Source organism: Carassius carassius, chromosome 9 (assembly GCF_963082965.1).
Source record: "Carassius carassius chromosome 9, fCarCar2.1, whole genome shotgun sequence".
Taxonomy (NCBI): Eukaryota; Metazoa; Chordata; class Actinopteri; order Cypriniformes; family Cyprinidae; genus Carassius; species Carassius carassius.
The window spans coordinates 15711122-15734313 of record NC_081763.1 but is presented as its reverse complement, the minus strand read 5'-3'; the positions used below and the strand labels follow the sequence as shown (position 1 = coordinate 15734313).

The window sequence follows — 23192 nt, the reverse complement described above, 5'->3', positions numbered from 1 at the left end:
TTGAGGTCTTTGTAATAAGAGCACTGTGAGTCACTTCTGATAAAAGTGTCTGCCAAATGCAGAAATTTAAATGTGATTTTTGTAAATCCTTTTTTGTGTCTTAGGCACAAACGCACAAAGAAGCTGCTTGTTTCTTAACATTTATTTCCTACTACTACTACAATATAAATGCGTACATGTATTACCATTTCTATTTTGGGGGTTTATCCTGTTGTGTGTGTGTGTTTGAGTGAGTGGGTTTGTCATTGCTGTGTACTTTTTTTCTGCATTGTGTCAGATTTGTTTTGTACAATATAATACAAAATCAGTCATTTTAACATCACAATGTCATTTGATTTCTGTATTAGAAGTTACAAAATGGTCTTTATATTTTTGTTTCAGGTTTTCCCTTTTTTCAGGCACTTCTGCATGTTTATGTTTTTATATAAGAAAACAAATGCAAAACAATAAAGTCAAACCATTGCTTTTATGACATAAAATGTTATGTATATTATGTAATAAATATTTGATTAGCTTTTCTTTAACATATGTAATCTTTTTCATGACAAATTTCTTGTGGCATATTTACTGCCATATTTTGAGATCTAGCAGTATACATCACAACAGAAAGAGTCTCCATCTGTTTGTTAATGTAAAATACATTTATTTGATAAAAAAAGAACAATATGAGCCCTTGGTGGGGATCAATCTCCAAAAACAGACCTGACCTGAACAACTCAGCAGACATTTAAAAAAAGCTGCCATTGTGGTTTCATTCCAATTACAAAATCCTTCACTAATATTCATTAAAACCTTCTGAAAATTAAGCATTAAAAAACATGTTCAGGCCTGTTGATATAATACTTCATTACAAAATATATTAACAGCAACAATGCAGTTAGTCTTAATAAATACAGCTTAACTTCACTTTTGCCTAAATAATATATAGCTAATTGCTTTTTATTCCATAGCAGATTTGAGGACGAAATGATTACATATTAGACATTAAAACTGAAACCATCGGTGTGCTTCACCAACATCATCATCTTAAAGTTATTCGCATGAATATGAATTAAATCCCAAGTGCCCTAATCAAACACAATGCCTAAAGAACAACTGATCTGTACTTATGTTAATAGTGATTTCAAATTAAATGCTGCAAACAAACAAAAAAACATGCAATGTATTAAAAAAAAACAAAAAAAAAAAAACTAAATACAGGAACACATCATGCCACTAATATTGATAATTTGTTCAGCTTCAAGTATGATATAGTGCTCAGCGAACTGGCAGCACAATATTTTCAGATTTTATGTTTAATTGCTTTTCCACAGGCACATGTAATGACCAGGAAACATCACACTAGCATGTTATTTTCTACAAACTAAGTGTTACATCATGCATTATGTATGAATACATGTTGAGTCCATAGTGGTTCCATGTTTAAAATATGTCGTATTATATCTCCCACTCGTGTATTTTTTTCCACGCCCTATTTTACCTCTCTAAGTCACAGCACTTTTGCAGGTAGAACTAAATTATGCACAACACGGTTAAAAAAAGTGACATACACTATGCATAAATTCTAATTAAGTTTCCAGTATGCAGTGATTAATAAGATGATCTACTTAATTCAAACAAAAACAAGTATCAATCCAAATAAAGTCTCTTGGCTAAGACTGTAGCTGGTGGCAGCTAGCGAGGTGGTGTGTTGTGCTTTATTTGCGTTTTCTTAGCACTAGATACATAAAGCCACTCAGCAGCGTCATGGGGAATGCGACCCAGGCCACGACAAAGGAGTATCCGTAGTCTCCTTCCTTAAAACTCTTGTCTTTGAAGTTTAAGTGCTCTGCAGTGTAGATGGATGCACCGGTCATCACACAGAAAGCTGTGGAAGGGAAAAAAAGGGGCAATTTACAGTAGGTTGGTTGTATTTATGATACACAGACAATTACATGACACATAAAAAAAATCAAATTCAACAAACAATATAATAAATAAAAAACATTTGATAAAATTCAACATTTGTATACAAAAAAAAAATTCTTTACAAGAATAGTTCACCCAAAAATTCTAATCTGAGACCATCCAAGATGTAGATGAGTTTGTTTCCTCATTGGAACAGATTTGGAGAAATTTGTTGTTACACTGCTTGCTCATCAATGGATTCTCTGCAGTGAATGGGTGCCGTCAGAATGAGAGTGCAAACAGCTGATAAAAACATAAGTTATCCACATGACTCCTGTGCATCAGTTAACATCATTTAATCTTAATCCACTTCAACACTTCCTCAAGTGAAAAAATCCATTCCCTGTTGTCCTACCACCACAAAATTCACTTAACCAGACTGGTGTGGATTACTTATGGATTATTGTGATGTTTTTATCAGCTGTTTGGACTCTCATTCTGACGGCACCCATTCACTGCAGAGGATCCATTAGTGAGCAAGTGATGCAATGTTAAATTTCTCCAAATTGGATCTCAACTTGTACTTGTCATAAAAATGTAAAATGTTTTCCTGTGTCCATCTTACAAAATAAGTCTTTCAAACCTTGGACAATTTACAGATTAAAAACATGACATGAACATTACAGTACAGATACTTCAAGGTTATTCAAGACCCCTCTTGACCTAAGATTTTGTGTAACGAATGGCTGATTGTACCTTTTCTTTGTATAGTACATAGAGAGTAACTAAGAAATTGCAATCATACTGCTAACTATGATTTGAAATATATGCTGTGTAGCAGGAACTCACCAGACAAGAGCTGGATGATGGCTGTGAAGACAAATCTCTCGCCCTGCTTCAGACGGAAGAGCTGAAGGATGAAGACAAAGAAACCCACACAGCACAAGATCGTAGCAAGTATCATGGTGGCCTGGATAATCTGAAGATAGGCTAATAAAGAGGAAGAGAACATGACACAAGGTTTATTTGTCAAAATGTTGAGCAAGAAATGGCTGGATATTATATACAGTATATGGTGGAGTCCTAAATTCACTGTCAGAAAATACTTCTATTTAGCATTTTCCTGTACTGAACACATCCAGACCCAGCACTGATCTTAAGACCCAGTTATATTCATTTACATTGCAAACAAGAGGCAATAAGGTTTAATCAATAAACAACTTTAAACAATACCATTAACACAAGCATTCATACTGTACACCGTCTTGCTCAGACCAAAGTAAATAGTATAGTTATTAAATAGTTATATTTTATTTAGATTTCATGACAATCAAGGCTCAAGGCTTACCTGCATTAGCTGTTGCACTGTTCGGTATATCATAACAATTTGTGGAGTTGCAGTAATACCAGAGATCTAAGGTGTAACCCTGCGAAACCCACCATACCTTGAAAAGATGGAGAATATATTGTATATATGTGAATTTCTTAAACAAAATGAATACAATTGTAATAGCAATACATTTTACAGTACTGCTATATAACAGAGCAGTAACAGTGATTAAAGCGGACTAATTAAAAAAAGACTAAAGAAGATCAACTTACATTTCTGATGGTTGCTATGAAGAGTAATATTGCTGAGGTGACGTGGAAGAGGATGATGAAGGCCAAAATAATCAACATGGCTGATGGTGGAACTGAAAATCAAAAGCTGGAGTATCTGAGGGGGGAAGAAGATACAGAAATATAATAATCCTGTTAAATGAACACGAAGCTTAGACTGAGAAGTGGAACTGTTGGTTTCTGCTTAAGTGGCAAACCCTACTCTTATTCTGCACTTTGACCTTGGAAGTATTTTGTATTTGTATTTTTACGCCAATGACAAGAAATCAAAAGATAAACATTATTTTTTAATTATTTGGTAACACTTTACAATAAGGTTCCATTTGTTAACATTAAGTACATTTCATAAATTAACAATGAAAAATGCATCTAAAGCATGTTATAATCTTAGTTCATGTAAATTTGAAATTATTACCAATACATTATTAAAAGCAAATGTTGTATCTGATAATATTAAGTAATGGACCCAAGTAAACATGAATTAACAACAATCAAATGTATTTTGTAGTAATGTTAACAAAGATTAATAAATACTTATGCATTGCTCATTTTAAATAATATGATCTTATAGTGTTACCAATTAATTCTATTATTAGTAACCATTTCTGATTTGCACACTTACTAGACATTGCACCAATGATACAAACTGAAATATGAAAAAATAAATGTCATATCAACAGCCAAACAATATCATTTTATTTAATAAAATGTTTTTAGCATTGAGTTTAAGAGGCTACATTAATTTTGTTAGATTTTATTGATCATTCAAGTAGAAAGGAGCCAAATCTAAATCCTCATGCAGGTTTTGCTGAAAACCACAACCAGCTTCTGCTTACATCACACACGTGAGCCACGGAGTCGCTAGCTTCCCATGATTCACTGCACTACAGCCACATACAGACAGCCTATACACCTCAGCCTATATACACCGAGTCATTTATGAATTGCTTTTTCCCTCTTCACCTTGTATAGTATTTGTGAGTTTATACTGGAGATGAGAAACTCGTTTTTTGCACTGAAGTGCTTTCATGTTCAGTACATGAGGATACAATAAAAAAGACACTACAAAAAAGACACTACTAAGGATTATATCACATCAGCACTATGTCGAGTATCAAAGACAATGTTTTCCTCCTTTAAAACTAGCACATCTTCCTAATTTCCTTGTTATGCAGCTTATACACAATCAGACCATCAATAACTACCTTTTAATTAAGTTAAGTATGAAGTTGTTTTGCTCCAGGTGTATGAATCTGATCTGAGGTGGTGCTACTGAGCTTGTGAAGAAAAGAACCTGGACATCCTGCTCAACTTCTCCTTTGGTGTTGAAGAGAGAAAATCAATACAGGTTTGGAACAAAAAGTAGAAAGTACATATAATGTCTTTCATTTGTGAGTAAACTTTCTTTTTGAGAAGGGATGTGGGAGACTGGGCGTGGCATTTGAGCAATGCAGAGTTTAGGCAGGAAAATGGTTAAAGAATGGAGCTCAGCTTAAAGAAAGCAAAGAAATATTCCCAATTACAGCACACAACCGAGCCAGAAAGATTCAGCCAACACAGTCATATTAAAAGAGACCTGAATCGGCTCACAGGAAGCCAGCCTCAGTTCACAAGGGAGACACAATAATGTGGGAGGATACATGATGATGCTCGTCTAGTACAAGTTTCTCAGAGCAGTCTACAAACACAGGTCTGAAAACCTTTATTTTTTTTTTTTACTTACACAATTTCTTCTAAGGTCAGGGACGGTACTGGGAACAAAATTGAGCATAGGCATAAAGTGTGAGAATGTTGGTCATTTATAGTGGAAATCCTCTAGAGCCCTTCCCTACATTAGCTGTCTGTCTCTGTAGAGTTTAAAGTGGGAGGCTGGTCTCATTAAATCGTAGTGTATCGTGTACTCAGTCCACACATGGTCTTAATTTTCTCTTCAGCTGCCTTCCTCTGTTGTACTGAGAGGCGTAGATGACTGGAAGAGGAGAAAGACCGTGAGAACAAAAACTCAAAACATGCTGTCCAAAAATATGTGATCTGAACTAGGACATGTGTTGAGCAGATTATTCTATTAAAAAAAAAATTAGAAAAAAATAATAAGAAAACTTGAATATTTTAATCATGCATTTTTGGAGACTGAAGCTCTCAAGCTTGAAAAAGGATGCAAAGTCAAAATAAATTAAGAAGTTATAATGAATCCAGATTACTTAACTTCCTTGATAAAGGTCTTAAAGTTAATCCTTTTTTTCATCATCTTTATTTTGCATCTACAGCATTAAAGGCACAACCTGTAAGATTTTTTTTCAAAGAAAGTTTAAATCCAGAGAAATAAACAATTTTACCTAGTGACACTGACCGTGTCCATAGTGTCATTGTTTCGCCTGCCAATGACGTCATAAGCCCTCGATATCCGGTTCCCTTTCGAGAGTACTCTCGTACTGCGTAAGCTAGCTTACGCTATGGGAAAAGGTCCCCTTTTCTCGAGAATATGAAGCCAAAAATTATCCTTAATTTTTAATAATGTAAAACGCAGTGCTGCAGCACAGCAGACCTAAGCGAAGCGGCTCGCGCGCTTATTGGCTGTGCTGTGGCAACTGCAGCAACCTATGGTGAGGCGGCGGAGAGGAACGAACCAATGGGGGCGCTTCGCGCCCATTGGACGTCAGAGCGCGCCAAAATAGGCGTGGCTGGAACTATATAAGCCGCCGCTTTGCCATAGGGATCAGATTTCATCTCCTTCAGCGATCTCACCTGCACTTCGCTGTCTTCTCCGGAGAAGCCTCTACACGCCGTCGAAAATCCTCTCAGCGGGATAGCACTGCAACGCAGATCTGAGGACGTCGGCTCGTGCTTCATCCCGACGCCGCCTTCAGCATTCGCTTCCTGCTGCGCCATCCGGCGTGACTATATCCTTTAAAAAGCTAAGTGTGTTTGCCGCTGCATCACACTTTTTCGCAAAAGAGCAAATTTCGAGGCGTTGTTCAAATGCCTCGGGCCTGCGCTTCCTGCCGAGGCCCTCTGCCCAGCAAGGACCGCCACATCCTCTGTGTCTCCTGCCTGGGCCGCGAGCATGCTGAGAATGCACTCTCCAAGGGCGGCTGCCCTGAGTGCGACAACATGGCTATATCGACCCTGCGGGCTCGATTAGCTCAAACCAGCCACGACGCTCCACCCGCTCCGCCTCTTCTCTCTCAAGTGCCGCGTAAGAAACGCCGCGATCAGAGAATGCCTGAGCACACTGCTACACGCGAGCTCACGCCGGAACACTCCCCGCGTGCCTCGCCCGCTCTCTCTCCTTCGCCTGTCCTCTTCGTGGACGAGCAGCGCCAGTCTCTGCTCACCAGCGCCCCCTTCTCCTTCGGAGCGCCTGAGGCGGAAGAAGACAGACACGACAGCCTTTCTCTCGCCGCGTCCAGTAGTGAGGAATGGTCGGGCTCCATTGCGGACCCCCCCCCCTCTACAGCCCCCAGCTGCACCGGACAACGCGCTGATATCGACGCGGAGCTTACTCGCGTGCTTACAAGGGCTGTCAGCGACCTTCAGCTTGACTGGTCTCCTCCAGACGAGCCCACTAAAAGCAGGCTGGACGAATGGTTCTTGCAGGGGCGCCCTTCGGCCCCTCCGCAAAGAAACGCCCCCTTCTTCCCGGAAGTTCACGATGAACTCACGAAGTCGTGGAAAGCCCCATTCTCCGCACGTTTGAAAACTTCTGTCTCGTCAGCGCTCTCCTCTGTCGACGGCGCCCGAGACCACGGTTACGAGAGCCTCCCCCCTCTCGAGGAGGCAATTGCTGCACACCTCTGCCCGCCCTCAGCCGCAGGATGGCGGTTGAAGCCCGTGCATCCATCCAAACCGTGCCGCACCACCTCAGCTCTCGCTGGCCGAGCATACACCTCCGCTGGTCAAGCTGCTTCGGCTCTACACACCATGGCTGTGCTTCAGGTTTTTCAGGCCAGACTTCTCCGTAACCTGGACGAGTCTGCCCCAGATACCTATGATTTTAAAGATCTCCGCAGCGCTACTGATCTAGCCCTGCGTGCGACAAAGACCACAGCACAAGCGATCGGCCGAAGCATGGCAAGCCTCGCTGTTTTAGAGCGACACCTCTGGCTCACGCTCACGGAGATGAAAGACGCCGACAAATCCGCCTTTCTTGACTCTCCTATCTCATCTTCCGGCCTCTTTGGCCAGTCGGTTAAGGGTTTCGCTGAACGCTTCACTGAGGCTCAGAAGACGTCACAAGCAATGAGACACTTCCTGCCGAAACGCTCTAGCTCTGCTGCGGGACGCCGTAGAAATGCGCCGCCCCCTCAGACCTTGAAGCCATCGCAGCCAGACTTACAGTCTCGCCCAGCGACCAAAACCCAGCACCGCTCTCGCTCTACGAGCCGCAAACCGCCAGAGAGACGGGGACCTCGGCCCAGGATTGTGCTGAACCCCGAGCCTCCGAAGCCCTCCTGACCTTCGTGCTGAAAAGACCGTGGTTAAGTCCCGCTGCGGCCGGACCACCACACAAGAAACCTCACATACTTCCTCCAATCCCCTCACTAAAGGCGGTTGGAGATGTCTATACTGCAGTAAACGAGCCTGTTACAATGCACGCACGCCTGCACACAAACGCCGCTTTCACGGCGACCTCAATAAAGCACAAAAAGAGCTTTTTCTATGTAGGCAGTGTGCCCACTACACAGTACGCACCCCTACATGTATACACACTCCCCCAAGTGTCACAAAAACACACTCGGGTCCCCTTTCATGCCCACCTTCCCGCTCGCGCCGGAGGTGCTCTAAATGTAGCGCGCGTGCCCACTTCTCAGTGCGCAACCCTACAAATAAGCGCTGTCACCACAGTGTCCCAAGCACAGCATACTCGAGCTACTGGTCCCCTCATAACAGGCGGCCAGTGCCCGAAGCACATTCAACCCATAGCCGCACGAGCCGCTGCATGGCAGGCCATCCCCGGCATATCAAATTGGGTTTTGAATATAATAAAACGAGGTTACTCGCTCCAGTTCGCTCGCAGACCGCCGCGCTTTCGCGCCGTGGTCGAAACGAAAGTGAAAAGCGAAATGACACACGTCCTTCGCGCCGAACTGATAAACCTTCTTGCAAAAGGGGCGATAGAAACTGTCCCCCCTGCGCAGCGCGAGTCAGGCTTTTACAGCCGCTACTTCCTCGTACCAAAAAAGGATGGCGGTCTCAGACCCATCCTAGATCTCAGACGTTTGAACAAAGCGCTTATGACGCGATCGTTCAAAATGTTAACTACCAAACAAATACTCGCGCAAATTCGCCCGAGGGATTGGTTTTTCTCAGTGGATCTGAAAGACGCTTACTTTCACATTCAAATAGCACCTCATCACAGGCCATTCTTGAGATTCGCCTTCGAGGGGCAGACTTATCAGTACATGGTTCTTCCATTCGGCCTCTCCGTAGCGCCCCGTACGTTTACACGGTGCATGGATGCCGCTCTCGCACCCCTGAGAATGCGGGGAGTGCGAGTATTGAACTACCTCGACGACTGGCTAGTTTTAGCCCATTCCGAGGAACTACTGACGACACACAGATCCTGGATCATCAGCCATTTAGAATGCCTGGGTCTCACGATCAACACTGTCAAGAGCGCTCTGTCTCCCAGCCAGAGGATTTCCTTTTTGGGGAAGCCGGGTCTCTTTACCCGCTCAAACGATTTCAAGAAATGCTAGGTCTGATGGCATCAGCCTCTGCGGTTCTCAAACTGGGCCTGCTGCGCATGCGCCCACTACAACGCTGGCTGAGAGACCGTGTTCCAGCGCGCGCCTGGATTTCCGGCCGCGCGCGCATCAAGGTGACCCACGGCTGCATCACAGCTGTGCATCGGGCGCTGTCTCGAAATGGAAAGTAGTCTCGACAGATGCATCCAACCTCGGTTGGGGCGCCCTGTACGAGGGCAGGTCTGCCTCCGGCCTCTGGTCGAGCCCGGAGCGACTGTTACACATAAACTGTCTGGAGATGATAGCGGTCGAACTATGCCTGAAAGCTTTCCTCCCATTTTTAAAGGGCCACCACGTTCTGGTCAGATCAGACAACATGTCAGTGGTGGCCTACATAAATCGCCAGGGTGGTGTCAGGTCAAAAACCTTGCACACCCTGACCGAACGTCTTCTGACATGGGCACATTACAACCTGCGCTCGCTAAAGGCAGCGCATGTACCTGGCATCCTGAACCGGGGCCCGGACATGCTTTCCAGGGCGAATGTTCCCCCAGGAGAGTGGTCTCTTCACCCACAAACGGGTCAGTTTATGTGGAGCATCTTCGGCAGGGCAGAGGTCGACCTCTTCGCCTCAGAAGACAACGCTCATTGCCCAATATATTTTTCAAAGAGCAGGGACGCGCTGGCCCTCGATTGGCCCAGACGCCCGATTTATGCCTTCCCACCGGTCGCGATGCTACCGCAGGTCATCGATCGGGTCAGGAAGAACAGATGTGCTATGCTGCTAGTAGCCCCACTCTGGACGACCCAACCTTGGTTCTCCGAGCTGATGCAGCTGTCCAGTACAGCCCCATGGCCAATACCGCTGCGGAAAGATCTCCTCACGCAGCTGAAGGGCGCGCTCTGGCATCCCCACCCCGAACTTTGGGCCCTTCATGTATAGCCCCTCAACGGGTACCCGGGAACCTCCCTGAGGGAGTGTTAAAGACCATTACGGAAGCCAGAGCGCCCTCAACCAGGCGCCTTTACGCGCAGAAATGGTCAGTGTTCTCCACCTGGTGCGGGACACGGAACCTAGACCCTCACTTATGTGACGTGACGGAGATACTCTCCTTCCTACAGGAGCGTTTAGATGCGGGCAGATCCCCGTCTACGCTCAAAGTGTATGTGGCAGCCATTGCAGCTTCTCATGCTCCGGTGGCCGGCCTATCACTGGGAAAAAACGAACTGGTCATTCGTTTCCTTAAGGGAGCTCGTCGGATGAACCCTCCCCAACCCCCTTCAATCCCTTCCTGGGACCTGTCTACGGTCCTAGAGGCCTTAAAGGGCCCCCCTTTTGAACCGCTTCAGTCTGTCGACATGAAGCTTCTTTCGTTCAAAACCGCTTTTCTACTGGCTCTGGCCTCAGTCAAGCGAGTGGGAGATTTACATGCGCTATCTGTAAGCGCTGACTGTCTCGAATTTGGGCCTAATGACTCCAGAGTCATTCTCAGACCAAGACACGGCTATGTCCCCAAGGTGCTCTCAACACCGTTCAGAGCACAGGTCATCTCGCTGTCAGCCCTTTCCTCGCAAAGCGACGAAAGCAACACGAGCTTCATCTGCCCCGTCAGGGCTCTCAAAACCTATATTGCGCGCTCCGCCTCATTCAGGAGGTCGGACCAGCTCTTCATATGCTTTGGTGGGCGCACCCGAGGTCTCGCCACCACGAAGCAAAGCCTATCGCGATGGATAGTAGACACTATCTCGCTGGCTTACAAATCTAAGGGCCTTCGCTGCCCGTTCGGCATCAGAGCCCATTCCACCCGAGGTATGGCCTCATCATGGGCGTGGTCCTGCGTGTTCCTGTGCGGCGGCAGGCTGGGCCTCTCCGTCCACATTTATTAGATTCTATAATCTGCAAGTCCCTGCCCTGCAGGCAAGGGTACTTTCTATATAGACGTGCTAAGCCTTATCACGTCCCCCTTTTTTCGTTCCCTATATAAAGCTCACTAAGGTTGGCTGTTGGGACTGGGATTTCTCCTGCTATAAAGCCCCGGGCTCTCGCCTCGGGCTGTGACAGGTCGAAGTTCCCGAGCACGCACGGCGTTTTACATTGTGTTCCCATAGCGTAAGCTAGCTTACGCAGTACGAGAGTACTCTCGAAAGGGAACGTACTCGGTTACTAACGTAACCTCGGTTCCCTGAGATGAGGGAACGAGTACTGCGTAACCTGCCGTGCTATGTGCTCGGATCGGGTGATCGATTCAGTCGATTTAAAACCTGATCCCTATGGCAAAGCGGCGGCTTATATAGTTCCAGCCACGCCTATTTTGGCGCGCTCTGACGTCCAATGGGCGCGAAGCGCCCCCATTGGTTCGTTCCTCTCCGCCGCCTCACCATAGGTTGCTGCAGTTGCCACAGCACAGCCAATAAGCGCGCGAGCCGCTTCGCTTAGGTCTGCTGTGCTGCAGCACTGCGTTTTACATTATTAAAAATTAAGGATAATTTTTGGCTTCATATTCTCGAGAAAAGGGGACCTTTTCCCATAGCGTAAGCTAGCTTACGCAGTACTCGTTCCCTCATCTCAGGGAACCGAAGTTACGTTAGTAACCGAGTACATTTTGTATTGTAGAAAACATATGCAAACACCAAAGATGCTTTAATATGTTGTGCATTTTAAAGGGGTCATATGATGCAATTTCAATGTTTCCTGTCTCTTTGGAGTATAACAAGCTCATGGTGCATGAAGAAGATCTGTAAAGTTACAAAGACTAAAGTCTCAAATCCAAATAAATATTCTTTATGAAAGTTAAGACTCTGCCACGCCCTCCTAAAATGGCTCATTCAAACATGCCCCCACATGTCTACATCACTATGTGGGAATATTTGTGTAATGCCGCCCAAATGTTCACGCAAAGAAAGAAGGCATGGTTACAATAACCACAGTTAGTGTTGAAGCAGCCATGTCAGGGAGATGCTGTGTGTTTCTAGGTGAAAACAAAAGCTCTTTATTTGGCCTTCCGAAAGTAGATGCATTTAGGAATCTTTAAGATTATTAACAACAGAACAGCAGCACATTTTATGGACAACCGTTTCGTGACCGTCACATAGTGGAGTCAGTTGTCTAAACCATCCGTGGCATGTGTACTGCAAACACATACAAGCTTCATGACTGTGTCTGTCATGCGACTCTGTTTCCCTTTCGGGCTTGAACTGTTGGTAAAACTAAGCACATTATCAACTGTCTTTACATTTATTTTAAAAGATGAAGCTTGTGATTAAAGGGGCATTATATTTCCGACAAGTGTTTGCGGTGTTCAGCCAATAACAATGTACTGGGTCAGTTGGCCAATCAGAGCAGACTGCTCTTGTCGGAAGGAGGGACTTTGTAGAAAATGACTCGTTTGAGAGAGGCAGGGCATATAGGACCTACTATAATGTACAGTATTTGAAAAAAAAAATTTTTGAACATTAAAGCATGTCAACATTCTGTTACACCAAATACACAAAATAATGATCTTTAAAAAAGCATCATATGACCCCTTTAATAGAACAATGATGACCGCATAGAGTAGCATTATAACAGAACTTTCAAATGTATCTATTAGATAAAACAGCTCTGCTTTTTTTTCCCCACATACGCATGACTGGAGTTGAAGCGGTCGACTGACGGTATTAAAAGAGCACTTCGGAGTGGAACAATCATGGCCGCCATATTGAAGGGTCGTTCCATACCGATGTGCTCAAAACCAGCCACTTCAAATGGCCCTTCGGAATGAAGGATTTTGAAGGGTACAACTGATAGACACTTCGGGCTCCCATGATCCTTTGCGCAGATTCTTTCCATGATGATGGCGCCTCCATGTGGGCACATGATGATGACGGAGAAGGGCACTTCAGAAACATTTGTTTGGTCGCCTACACCCTTCAACCCTTGAAAAGGGTAGACCCTTTGAAGGGATAAGGGCATAGGGATGAGCTCTTCCAACTGGAACACAGGGGGAAAAGCTCTGCTGCTTTTGAGCCATGTGTCGTGCTCGTTTAGATGCCTCATTTCGCTCACCCTGGTTCATTCTACTACATTAATAAAACATTGGCTTATCCATGAACATGAGTCCCATCGGATTGCATCGGCTGTGCGGAGGAAGACAACAACTCCCATGATCCCACACTCAGTCATGCGTCGTCATCTATGCTACCTGGTCTTAGTTTATTTTGAATACGCGCCCTCTAGAGGTGAAGAATTACATATTCTGCCTTTAATGTTATGTTGCATGTTAAAACTAGTTTACACACATAATTAGCTAACAAATCTTATGTTATTCATATTGAAGTTTACATTCAAAACTTCATCAGTATGACAACATAAAACTTTAAAGGTACTTTTTGAATTTCAATTTAAACAGCTTTACAGCACAAATAATGTTCAGGTTTTAACAGATCAATTAATGTAATTTATTTTATAAAATACATTTCTGGAAAAAAAGCTACTAGAAATTAAACTGAACTAACATTAAATTGAAAAATTTTAAATAAAAGGTAATTATGTTATTAATAAAAAAAATTAAATGAATCTGGTATTTTCCATCATTAGTAAATTAATCGGAGTCTGCACTTTATAAGGTAGCAGATAAGCCATGTCGACTTATTTCTACATTGGGAAATGTCTGCATATGTATGTATATAAACACTAAGGAGCCCCTGCTCATTTTCCCTAAGCTTGGTGGAAAACACTGACTTGAGTTTCACTTTTAATGTAATTTTTTTATAAATGCTGCAGTCTCCAGTAGGCTTCCACGTTGGCCACTGCTGAAAACAGAAACTGCTGTCATGGAACAATTGATTGAGACGAGAAAGAAAGTGTCAATGCCACCCAGCAAAGCTTTGCAGCTTAAAGCCAGGGCATGTGTTCTGTACATCATTTATGACCAGGGTGGGATATCGGAACTGATTAACAGATTTGTTTACATTCTGATTCAGTTAAATTTGGATTCATTTAGGAATGCTTTGTCAATAGATGTGTTTCAATTATTAAATAATTGCTGTAAAGGGACATTTTATAAAATGTTATAAAATAATAAATAAAGAAATATAACTACTATCCCTTTTAGGTGAACTATCCCTTTAATGTGCAAAATAGATTCACTTTTTTTTCCAATTGTGGATATTTTGCTGTATTTATGGGGCAAAAACTTTTTAAGCCAGTTATCTGAGCTGTAAATGCCATGTGACAAATCACTCTTAAGATAAGTAACGTGAATGCTGATTGGCTACTGAAAAATGGTGGTCCATTTAAGGAGGCTGATATATAAATCATTATTGATCATCAAAACGAAGTGAAAGATTACAGCACATTTTATTTTTTATTTATTTGCTTAGAATTACACTTACACTCTTTTTTTATTATTTTATTAATGCATTATGAAAGAAAATTACAAGTATAAAAAAATAAGAAGAAAAAAGAAAATTTTTGAAACATTTATATTGAATACATTTTTGTTTTATCAATTAACATATATAAACACACAAATATAAAAAAAAAAATATATATATATATATATATGATCCATATGTTCTTCATAATATATACTGTATATATATATATATAGATAGTTTATATTTTTACATTATAAGAGTTAAACAAATGTTACTTCTATAGCTTTTGCTGCTTTATTTTGATTAATTTTGTGGCAATTTAGTGCCCCAAGTCCGCTGATGAACTGCCACTGACCACAAAAACTATTACAAAGCTCTTCACTAGTGACTATCCTGAGTTGTGACATCAAAGACAACAGATACTGCACAGACAACCCAAAAATTACTCCCATTTTAACTGTGCGTCATTGTTTCTTCTACAGCATTTAAACAGAAGCAACATGATCTCACGGAAAGGAATGTTCCTCAGTAACATGACACAGTCAAATATCCATAACAGATCATTGGCAGAATCCAAAAGATAAAGTCTTTTATGAATTAGGTTTGGTGCAAATATTTTGCTCATGAGCTCCAGATAATCCAACATTTAAATAAACCAATAAATGATGACAAAAACATGCAAATGGGAACTGCAGAACACATAACCACCCAGTTTGACCTAACCTGACCTTAACTACCAATGCTGAGCTAGAGGGAAAAGCTCAAAGTAAATGAGGGATACGAGGGGGAATGTTTGCGTGTGTACGTTTGACATGGCCTGCAGTTTCAAATGTCAGCAACAAACTGTTCATGGGTTGTTTCGGAGTCTCGAGACCAACTCACACTCTGAGATCTGAGAGAATGCAGATAAAAGGGAAGAAAAACATGCAAAGGATCAGAAACGTGAAGGAATTATAATGCACAGAGGTTAGTGTGGAGTCAATCCATGCACGCCTTTTATTGTAGACATCCTTCACTGCCAGGATGAAAAGAAAGGGGCTAAAAAGAACCGTTCTCTGAAACAGTTTTGAAGCTGTGAAGGTTAACAGCCATGGATAAACAACATGTTCATCTCTCAGCAAGTGCTAGGCTTTCTCATAGCTATAAACAATGATCTAATTAAGATCAATGCATTCTCACAGACTCATTTTCATTGAAGCACTCATGTTTATCCTGTCAGGGACAAGTGTTTGTTCTAAAATACAGTCATAAATTAAATGCAGCCCTGTTCTTGCTCAATAAAGATAAATTAGGCATGAGCAGCTGAAATGTGCCTGCTGGGCCCCATCTAACTGATTACCTAACAGGCCTCTTGTAACGTTCGATGGCTGCAGTTCACACAAAGACATCACGATAAGCATTTTCACATATCCTACCATACAGCATATTTGATCTGTAATCTGGTTTATGTTTGCAATTCACTAGAATGATTTAAAGTCAATTAAATGTGAAGACCTCCATCACATGTCTTTGGCATGTCTGCGGTGCTTCCTTCATGTGATCAGAATACTGGTCACCCTTTGTTTTGCCCACAATTCTCCATTTTTTTTCAAGAATAACATCACACACTTTACTACATATGACATGTTAAATCTTGGGTGTGTTAAATAGTTCACAGAAAAAGTGAAATTCTGTCACCATTTACTTACTCTCATGCTGTTCAAAACTGTTCAAAAAAAAAAAAAACATATATATATATATATATATATATATATATATATATATATATATATATATATATACAGTATATATTCTGAAGAACATATGGGTCCAAACAAAATTTATATAATTTAATATAAGTAAGGAATAATTGAGTGTGGGCCATTGAATTATTTGAAAAATAATGCACACCAGAGGGGTTGACGGCGTTGTGGCCTTTACACCTCGGGTGTGCATTATTTTTCTAATAATTCAATGGCCCACACTCAATTATTCCGCTTATACTACGGTTACCACATGGATTCGTCCGGTCTTTGTACTTAAATCGCTATTATTTCTTCCACATCTCATCCAATGCCATCTTTGCTAGCTCCAAAACGTCATAAAGCTGGTAACGGAGGCTTGAGCCGTTGATAGCATTCTGATGCAATTATTAATTAAGTTATTTGAAAGAGATCGACAGAGACAGTCACACAGAGAAAATGAGAGAAAGAGAGAGAGAGAGAGAGAGAGAGAGAGAGCAGTCAATTTTAAGAAAGGGATGAAGTTTATAAGGATTAAATGTTTGGAGAAATCCAGCATACATCATCAGAGAGAAGTCTGTCATTTCACTGGAAGAGCCAATAATTAAAATTTTATATAAAAGAATGAACAAGAATATGCCTGAATCAAACTCATTTACACCAAACTACACTTACACCAGTGAGTCATGTTTGAGTCAGTTCAGATGGAAATAGCTCTTCAAATTAACAAATGCACCTTACTTTTACAGTGTCCCAGGAAATGAAATTATACAACTCTGAACACACGCTGACAATCAGATCTATTATTGACAATTGATTATATTTTACTCACTGTTTAGCCCCTGTAGTACCATTGGTGCTTGTGAACTAGAATGGGAACACACAAGCTGCTAACTTTGGCTCTAGAAAACTTTGGTATACAGAGGAGTTCATGGTTGATTCAATGAAGTTTAATGTACAGGAAAACCAAAGCTTTATTTTGGGTATCATCTATAAGCCCCACCCATTAAAGCAAAAAGTAAACAAACTCCCAGCAAGAATGACGTGTACAGTGTAAGTGCTACTTGTACGAAGCCTTAAGGTCCCTTTACACAACCCTGAGGTTCTCCACAGATATTTCAACACCATACTGGACAGTTTTGGCACAAGGGACTCCTCGTGTTGTAAAAGGAGTGTATTTTGGCAAGGCACATGTGTTACTGCTGCAGCTGATCTCAGGAGGAGCCTCATTCACACACAGTAGGGTCCCACTCGGCTCTCGGTGTGGCCTGCTGGGTTGAAAGTGTGAAATGGGTTCTTATAGGCTTTCATCTCATTGCTATGACTCTACCGCAGAGCAACTGTGTTCAGGTGCCACAAGCACTGTTTTCACATCACATTCCACTGATGACACGCCGCCAGCATGAGAAATGACGCCCACATGGATCTGTCAAAAGACACGCTGCTGAACCCCCGCAGCCACATCCAGACAACCCCTCTCTCTGAGAATCAGGACAGCTGTGTTTAATGCATTAACACACAGTCCGGATTCTCAGTAGCTCCTTTGATCTTTCAGCAGGGATGAAGAGAGAACTATTGTTACTCCAAAGGACTTTCTTGTTGCATCCAGTGCACTTAGAAGCCAGTTTTAAATCTCAAGTGTGCTAAAGCCACAGAAAAGACAAGTGTGTGTTTTCTGTTGTCTTCTTTTTTTCTGAAAGAAACTGCATTTATTTGATTAAAAATACAGTTAAAAACAGTAATTTGTAAAAACATAAAAAATTTATTTAATGTCATTTTTTGTCATGTCAATGTTTTGATCAAGTTGCACTGTTGCCAAATGAAGGTTTAAATTTCTTTTAAAAATGGAAAGCCTCTGTTATTGTGGGAGACTCTTCTCATGCCATATATAGTTTTTTCCAGTTACTTCCCTCTGGCAGATGGTATAAAGTGCCTTTAATATAAAAAGGCCTTTATCCCAACTGTGATTAACATTTTAAATAGGATTAAAATTATTTTTTATTTTTTAAGTGTTTGTGATGATTATTTATATTGGTAGTGTGTTTAGCCATTTATTTAAAAACTATTTTCTACCTAAAAGATAAAGTTTGTTTTTTTTTTTAGGTATTTTTTTTTTTTTTTTTTTTGGATTGTACACTATTTCTAGGTCGTTATTTTCACTGTTACTCCCTCCTGTTATGAGGATTTATTTTCTTTTGCATATAAGTTACATAATTTCTTATAATAATTTGCACTACACTTTTCAATACTTCAGTTCATAAAGTAAGACTGTAAGTTTTAATATGAAAATGACTATAAAATGCAGTTTATGTTTGAAATTTGACCATTAAAACGCCACCTTAAGGCATGACAATACAGACATACATTCACATGAGCACATCCCCCTCTTGCCTCTAAGTGCATGTCTGTCACGGAGACCCTGTTGTTTTCTTCCTCTCTTATATTAGCAAGGAATGTGACTGTTTATTGCTAAACATGGTGCTGTGTTTGTGTTTGAAGCTGGTGTGGGTTTCTGGTAAGACTGGTAGCTTAAATAAGAGTGTTTTTCATAAGCTAATGGGACTTCAGCAATGTCACCCTTGTGCACACTTGGTTATCAAAATCCACAGCAACATGTGCAATTCATTGTCTCAATCCGAAAAACATGCAAACACATCATCCCAGACTCAAAGAATCAAATTGGTTTTACATTTCACACATTTGCCAAGCCACTTCGTCTGTGACTATAGATAGTCAGCCTATCAGTGGAGATGAATGAGTTTCAGTGTTATTCTTTCTGTTATTGGTGAAAACAAAAAAGATTACCAAGCCTCGTGTCAATGGAAATCATTTTTTAATCTTATTTCACAACATTATGTTGCTGAGAACACTCCAATGATCTGATACTTTCTTCTGAATGCTCACAATAGTAGTTCATGGCAAGATTAAAGTATCTGAAATGCTTTGTCACCGTTTTGCTGAAGCAATAATAGAGTTTGGACACAGCTCCCTGTCTCTTACCATCACCCTGCAACTAAAGTTCAGAATCCAGTGGTCTAAGTTTCTTTTGAATATGAACTGACGAGTTAAAGATGAGTTGCACGTGTTTGCATGTGGACTGTGTACAACACATGTTGCCCACATTACAAATGAGTTTGCAGTGTTTAATGTGATGCAATAAAAAGACTGAGGCTGCAAAATAAAGACAGAAAAAGGCTATTTATGCACAGAAAAACAATCATTCAGCTTGACCAACCTAGTTTGACTATGAATCAACAAATAACTTTTATGAGACGGTACTTTTAAGTGAATCAAAGCCATACAACGTAACCAATTTTGCATGATTCATCAATAAATGACTCCTATGAGACAGTTCTTTTCAGTAAATATAAAAAAGAGTGACCAATGTACCATAATTGCCAAAAAGAATGACTCATGAGTTTGTTCTTTCAAATAATCAAGTTATCCATTTGACTCAGTCTGAAACTTTTTTTAATATAATTTACTGCATTAGAAGAGCAACAACGTCTTTCATTGACAAGCAAGCAAAATAGAAATTATAAACTAAAATATACCTAAATGATTCAGAATCAAATCAAATGGGATCCAAACAGAATCAAATCAGAAAAATATGTATGGAAACAGTCCAATGGTTTTATTTTGCTTTGTAATATTGTGAATATCAAGTGGATGTTTATTCACATGCTGTTCTGAGTCATTTAGTTTAATTACTGATTCAAACTTCTATTTAATTTACTGACATTTCATAAAAGAGACAGAGAGAGAGAGAAACATGATTTTGGAGTGCAGTCTCTTACAAACACTGAGGGGAACACACCGCCTCCTGTAGCTTAGTCACTCTGTGCTGGATGTGAGGGTTAAAAAAAGCATCCAGAGCTTTGGCTCAGCCAAAAGGAGAGGCATTTCCTGATCCAAATGTTGACAGCATAGATTCTAATGAAACAACCCATCCGCAAACAAAACCCGCCACCTATTCTCTGGAAAGCCTTGCAAGCTGCACATTTCTGAGTGGCATCAGTTCTGCTAGATCAATCAGTGACCCAAAACAAAAGAGAGAGAGAAACTGAGGTTGCAAACAACTTGATCAGTAGCAACTGGAAAAAACTCTCCTTTTTGCAGCATGGAAACTTAATACATGGAAAAGAAGCCATCTCGTTGCCCAAATCATCCAACACAGACTCTCAGCAGGGGTGTTGGTGCAAAATGGCCACCAAAACAGAGTTGTAGTATGTGTGAGGTATGGATAGGTTGGACTAGTACACAAACAGTGAGTAGGCTGATAAATATGTTTCACATAACAGTTGGTAGGAGCTTCCGCAGTGGCCGGACTATACATCATACTATTTTAAAGGCTCATGCATATATCCTTTCCTAGAGCGGTTTGGCTTTTGATAGGTCGGTTTGAATTAAGGCACTCAATGTGGCTGTGTTTGTGTTGTAAAAGCAGAGCAGACGGGCCTCCGGAAATCCAGTGCATTGAAAACGCCTGCACCTCATGAACACACTTCACACTCCCCACCCCCAAAACTGTCCCACGAGCAATACGTTGGAATGTGCCACTGAGAAATCACTGTGTCTGTTTGTCTCACACACACTCAGCTGAGTGAGATAAAAAGCCACACATGCAAAATTAATCAAATATACTAAAAACAAGTTGTAGGAACGATGCTTGGCCTTGAACAAACTATCACATCCACTATATCTATTATGCATCTTTTTTTGTAAAGCCTACATACATTTTTCATCTACAACCCGAATTCCGGAAAAGTTGGGACGTTTTTTAAATTTTAATAAAATTAAAACTAAAAGACTTTCAAATCACATGAGCCAATATTTTATTCACAATAGAACATAGATAACATAGCAAATGTTTAAACTGAGAAAGTTTACAATTTTATGCACAAAATGAGCTCATTTCAATTTTGATTTCTGCTACAGGTCTCAAAATAGTTGGGACGGGGCATGTTTACCATGGTGTAGCATCTCCTTTTCTTTTCAAAACAGTTTGAAGACGTCTGGGAATTGAGGCTATGAGTTGCTGGAGTTTTGCTGTTGGAATTTGGTCCCATTCATGCCTTATATAGATTTCCAGCTGCTGAAGAGTTCGTGGTCGTCTTTGACGTACTTTTCGTTTAATGATGCGCCAAATGTTCTCTATAGGTGAAAGATCTGGACTGCAGGCAGGCCAGGTTAGCACACGGACTCTTCTACGACCAAGCCATGCTGTTGTTATAGCTGCAGTATGTGGTTTTGCATTGTCCTGCTGAAATAAACAAGGCCTTCCCTGAAATAGACGTTGTTTGGAGGGAAGCATATGTTGATCTAAAACCTTTATATACCTTTCAGCATTCACAGAGCCTTCCAAAACATGCAAGCTGCCCATACCGTATGCACTTATGCACCCCCATACCATCAGAGATGCTGGCTTTTGAACTGAACGCTGATAACATGCTGGAAGGTCTCCCTCCTCTTTAGCCCGGAGGACACGGCGTCCGTGATTTCCAACAAGAATGTCAAATTTGGACTCGTCTGACCATAAAACACTATTCCACTTTGAAATAGTCCATTTTAAATGAGCCTTGGCCCACAGGACACGACGACGCTTCTGGACCATGTTCACATATGGCTTCCTTTTTGCATGATAGAGCTTTAGTTGGCATCTGCTGATGGCACGGCGGATTGTGTTTACCGACAGTGGTTTCTGAAAGTATTCCTGGGCCCATTTAGTAATGTCATTGACACAATCATGCCGATGAGTGATGCAGTGTCGTCTGAGAGCCCGAAGACCACGGGCATCCAATAAAGGTCTCCGGCCTTGTCCCTTACGCACAGAGATTTCTCCAGTTTCTCTGAATCTTTTGATGATGTTATGCACTGTAGATGATGAGATTTGCAAAGCCTTTGCAATTTGACGTTGAGGAACATTGTTTTTAAAGTTTTCCACAATTTTTTTACGCAGTCTTTCACAGATTGGAGAGCCTCTGCCCATCTTTACTTCTGAGAGACTCTGCTTCTCTAAGACAAAGCTTTTATAGCTAATCATGTTACAGACCTGATATCAATTAACTTAATTAATCACTAGATGTTCTCCCAGCTGAATCTTTTCAAAACTGCTTGCTTTTTTAGCCATTTGTTGCCTCCGTGCCAACTTTTTTGAGACCTGTAGCAGGCATTAAATTTTAAATGAGCTAATTAAGTGGATAAAAGTGTAAAATTTCTCAGTTTAAACATTTGCTACGTTATCTATGTTGTATTGCGAATAAAATATTGGCTCATGTGATTTGAAATTCCTTTAGTTTTCATTTTATAAAAATTTAAAAAACGTCCCAACTTTTCCGGAATTCGGGTTGTACAACTTTGAACATGATTATTTATAAAAAAAAATAAAAAATAAAAAAAACATAAGATATATACCACATAACATTTACTTATTCACTACAGTTAGGAAAGTTAGGAATACATAAACTGTTTTTTTTTAAGTTATATTATGTTACACATATAACATTTACACAGGATAGTTTATACAATATATACAAATTTTCTTCTCATATACAATTATAAATCACATAAAAAAGTAACATTTAATAAAAAAAAAAAAATATATATATATATATATATATATATATATATAAATTCAGATCAGACTGTCTTTTGAAAACATCTAAAAAACCCTTCAGCCTATATTGACAGATGAAATGCTTTCACTAGGGGGCGATAAGGGAGACAAAGTTGGTGGTACTTCATTCCTAATGATTTTAAAATGCAAAAGCGCCAAACATAAGAACAAATATTGAAGAGATTTAAATACAGGTATATTGTGTTGTTTTCAAAACATTTATTTTTCTATTGTAAAAAAAAAAAAAAAAAAAAAAAACTGAAGCCAAACTGGATTCTCCCACTAGCTTTAAAGTAGAATGAA

At 40.8% G+C, this 23192-nt stretch overlaps 1 protein-coding gene across 2 annotated transcripts in view; it reads right to left on the bottom strand.

Annotated features, from left to right (window-relative positions):
- Nucleotides 1-646: 646 nt before the first annotated feature.
- Nucleotides 647-23192, bottom strand: part of LOC132149074 (epithelial membrane protein 2-like) — a 34926-nt gene continuing 12380 nt past the window's right edge. For both annotated transcript variants that reach the window (XM_059557990.1, XM_059557989.1), the window contains exons 2-5: nucleotides 3490-3604; nucleotides 3236-3332; nucleotides 2737-2877; nucleotides 647-1867 (exon numbers count right to left, since the gene is read on the bottom strand). In XM_059557990.1, the coding sequence (XP_059413973.1) occupies nucleotides 1698-1867; nucleotides 2737-2877; nucleotides 3236-3332; nucleotides 3490-3567 (486 nt within the window). In that variant the 5' untranslated portion in view covers nucleotides 3568-3604 and the 3' untranslated portion in view covers nucleotides 647-1697. The remainder of the gene's footprint in view (nucleotides 1868-2736; nucleotides 2878-3235; nucleotides 3333-3489; nucleotides 3605-23192) is intronic.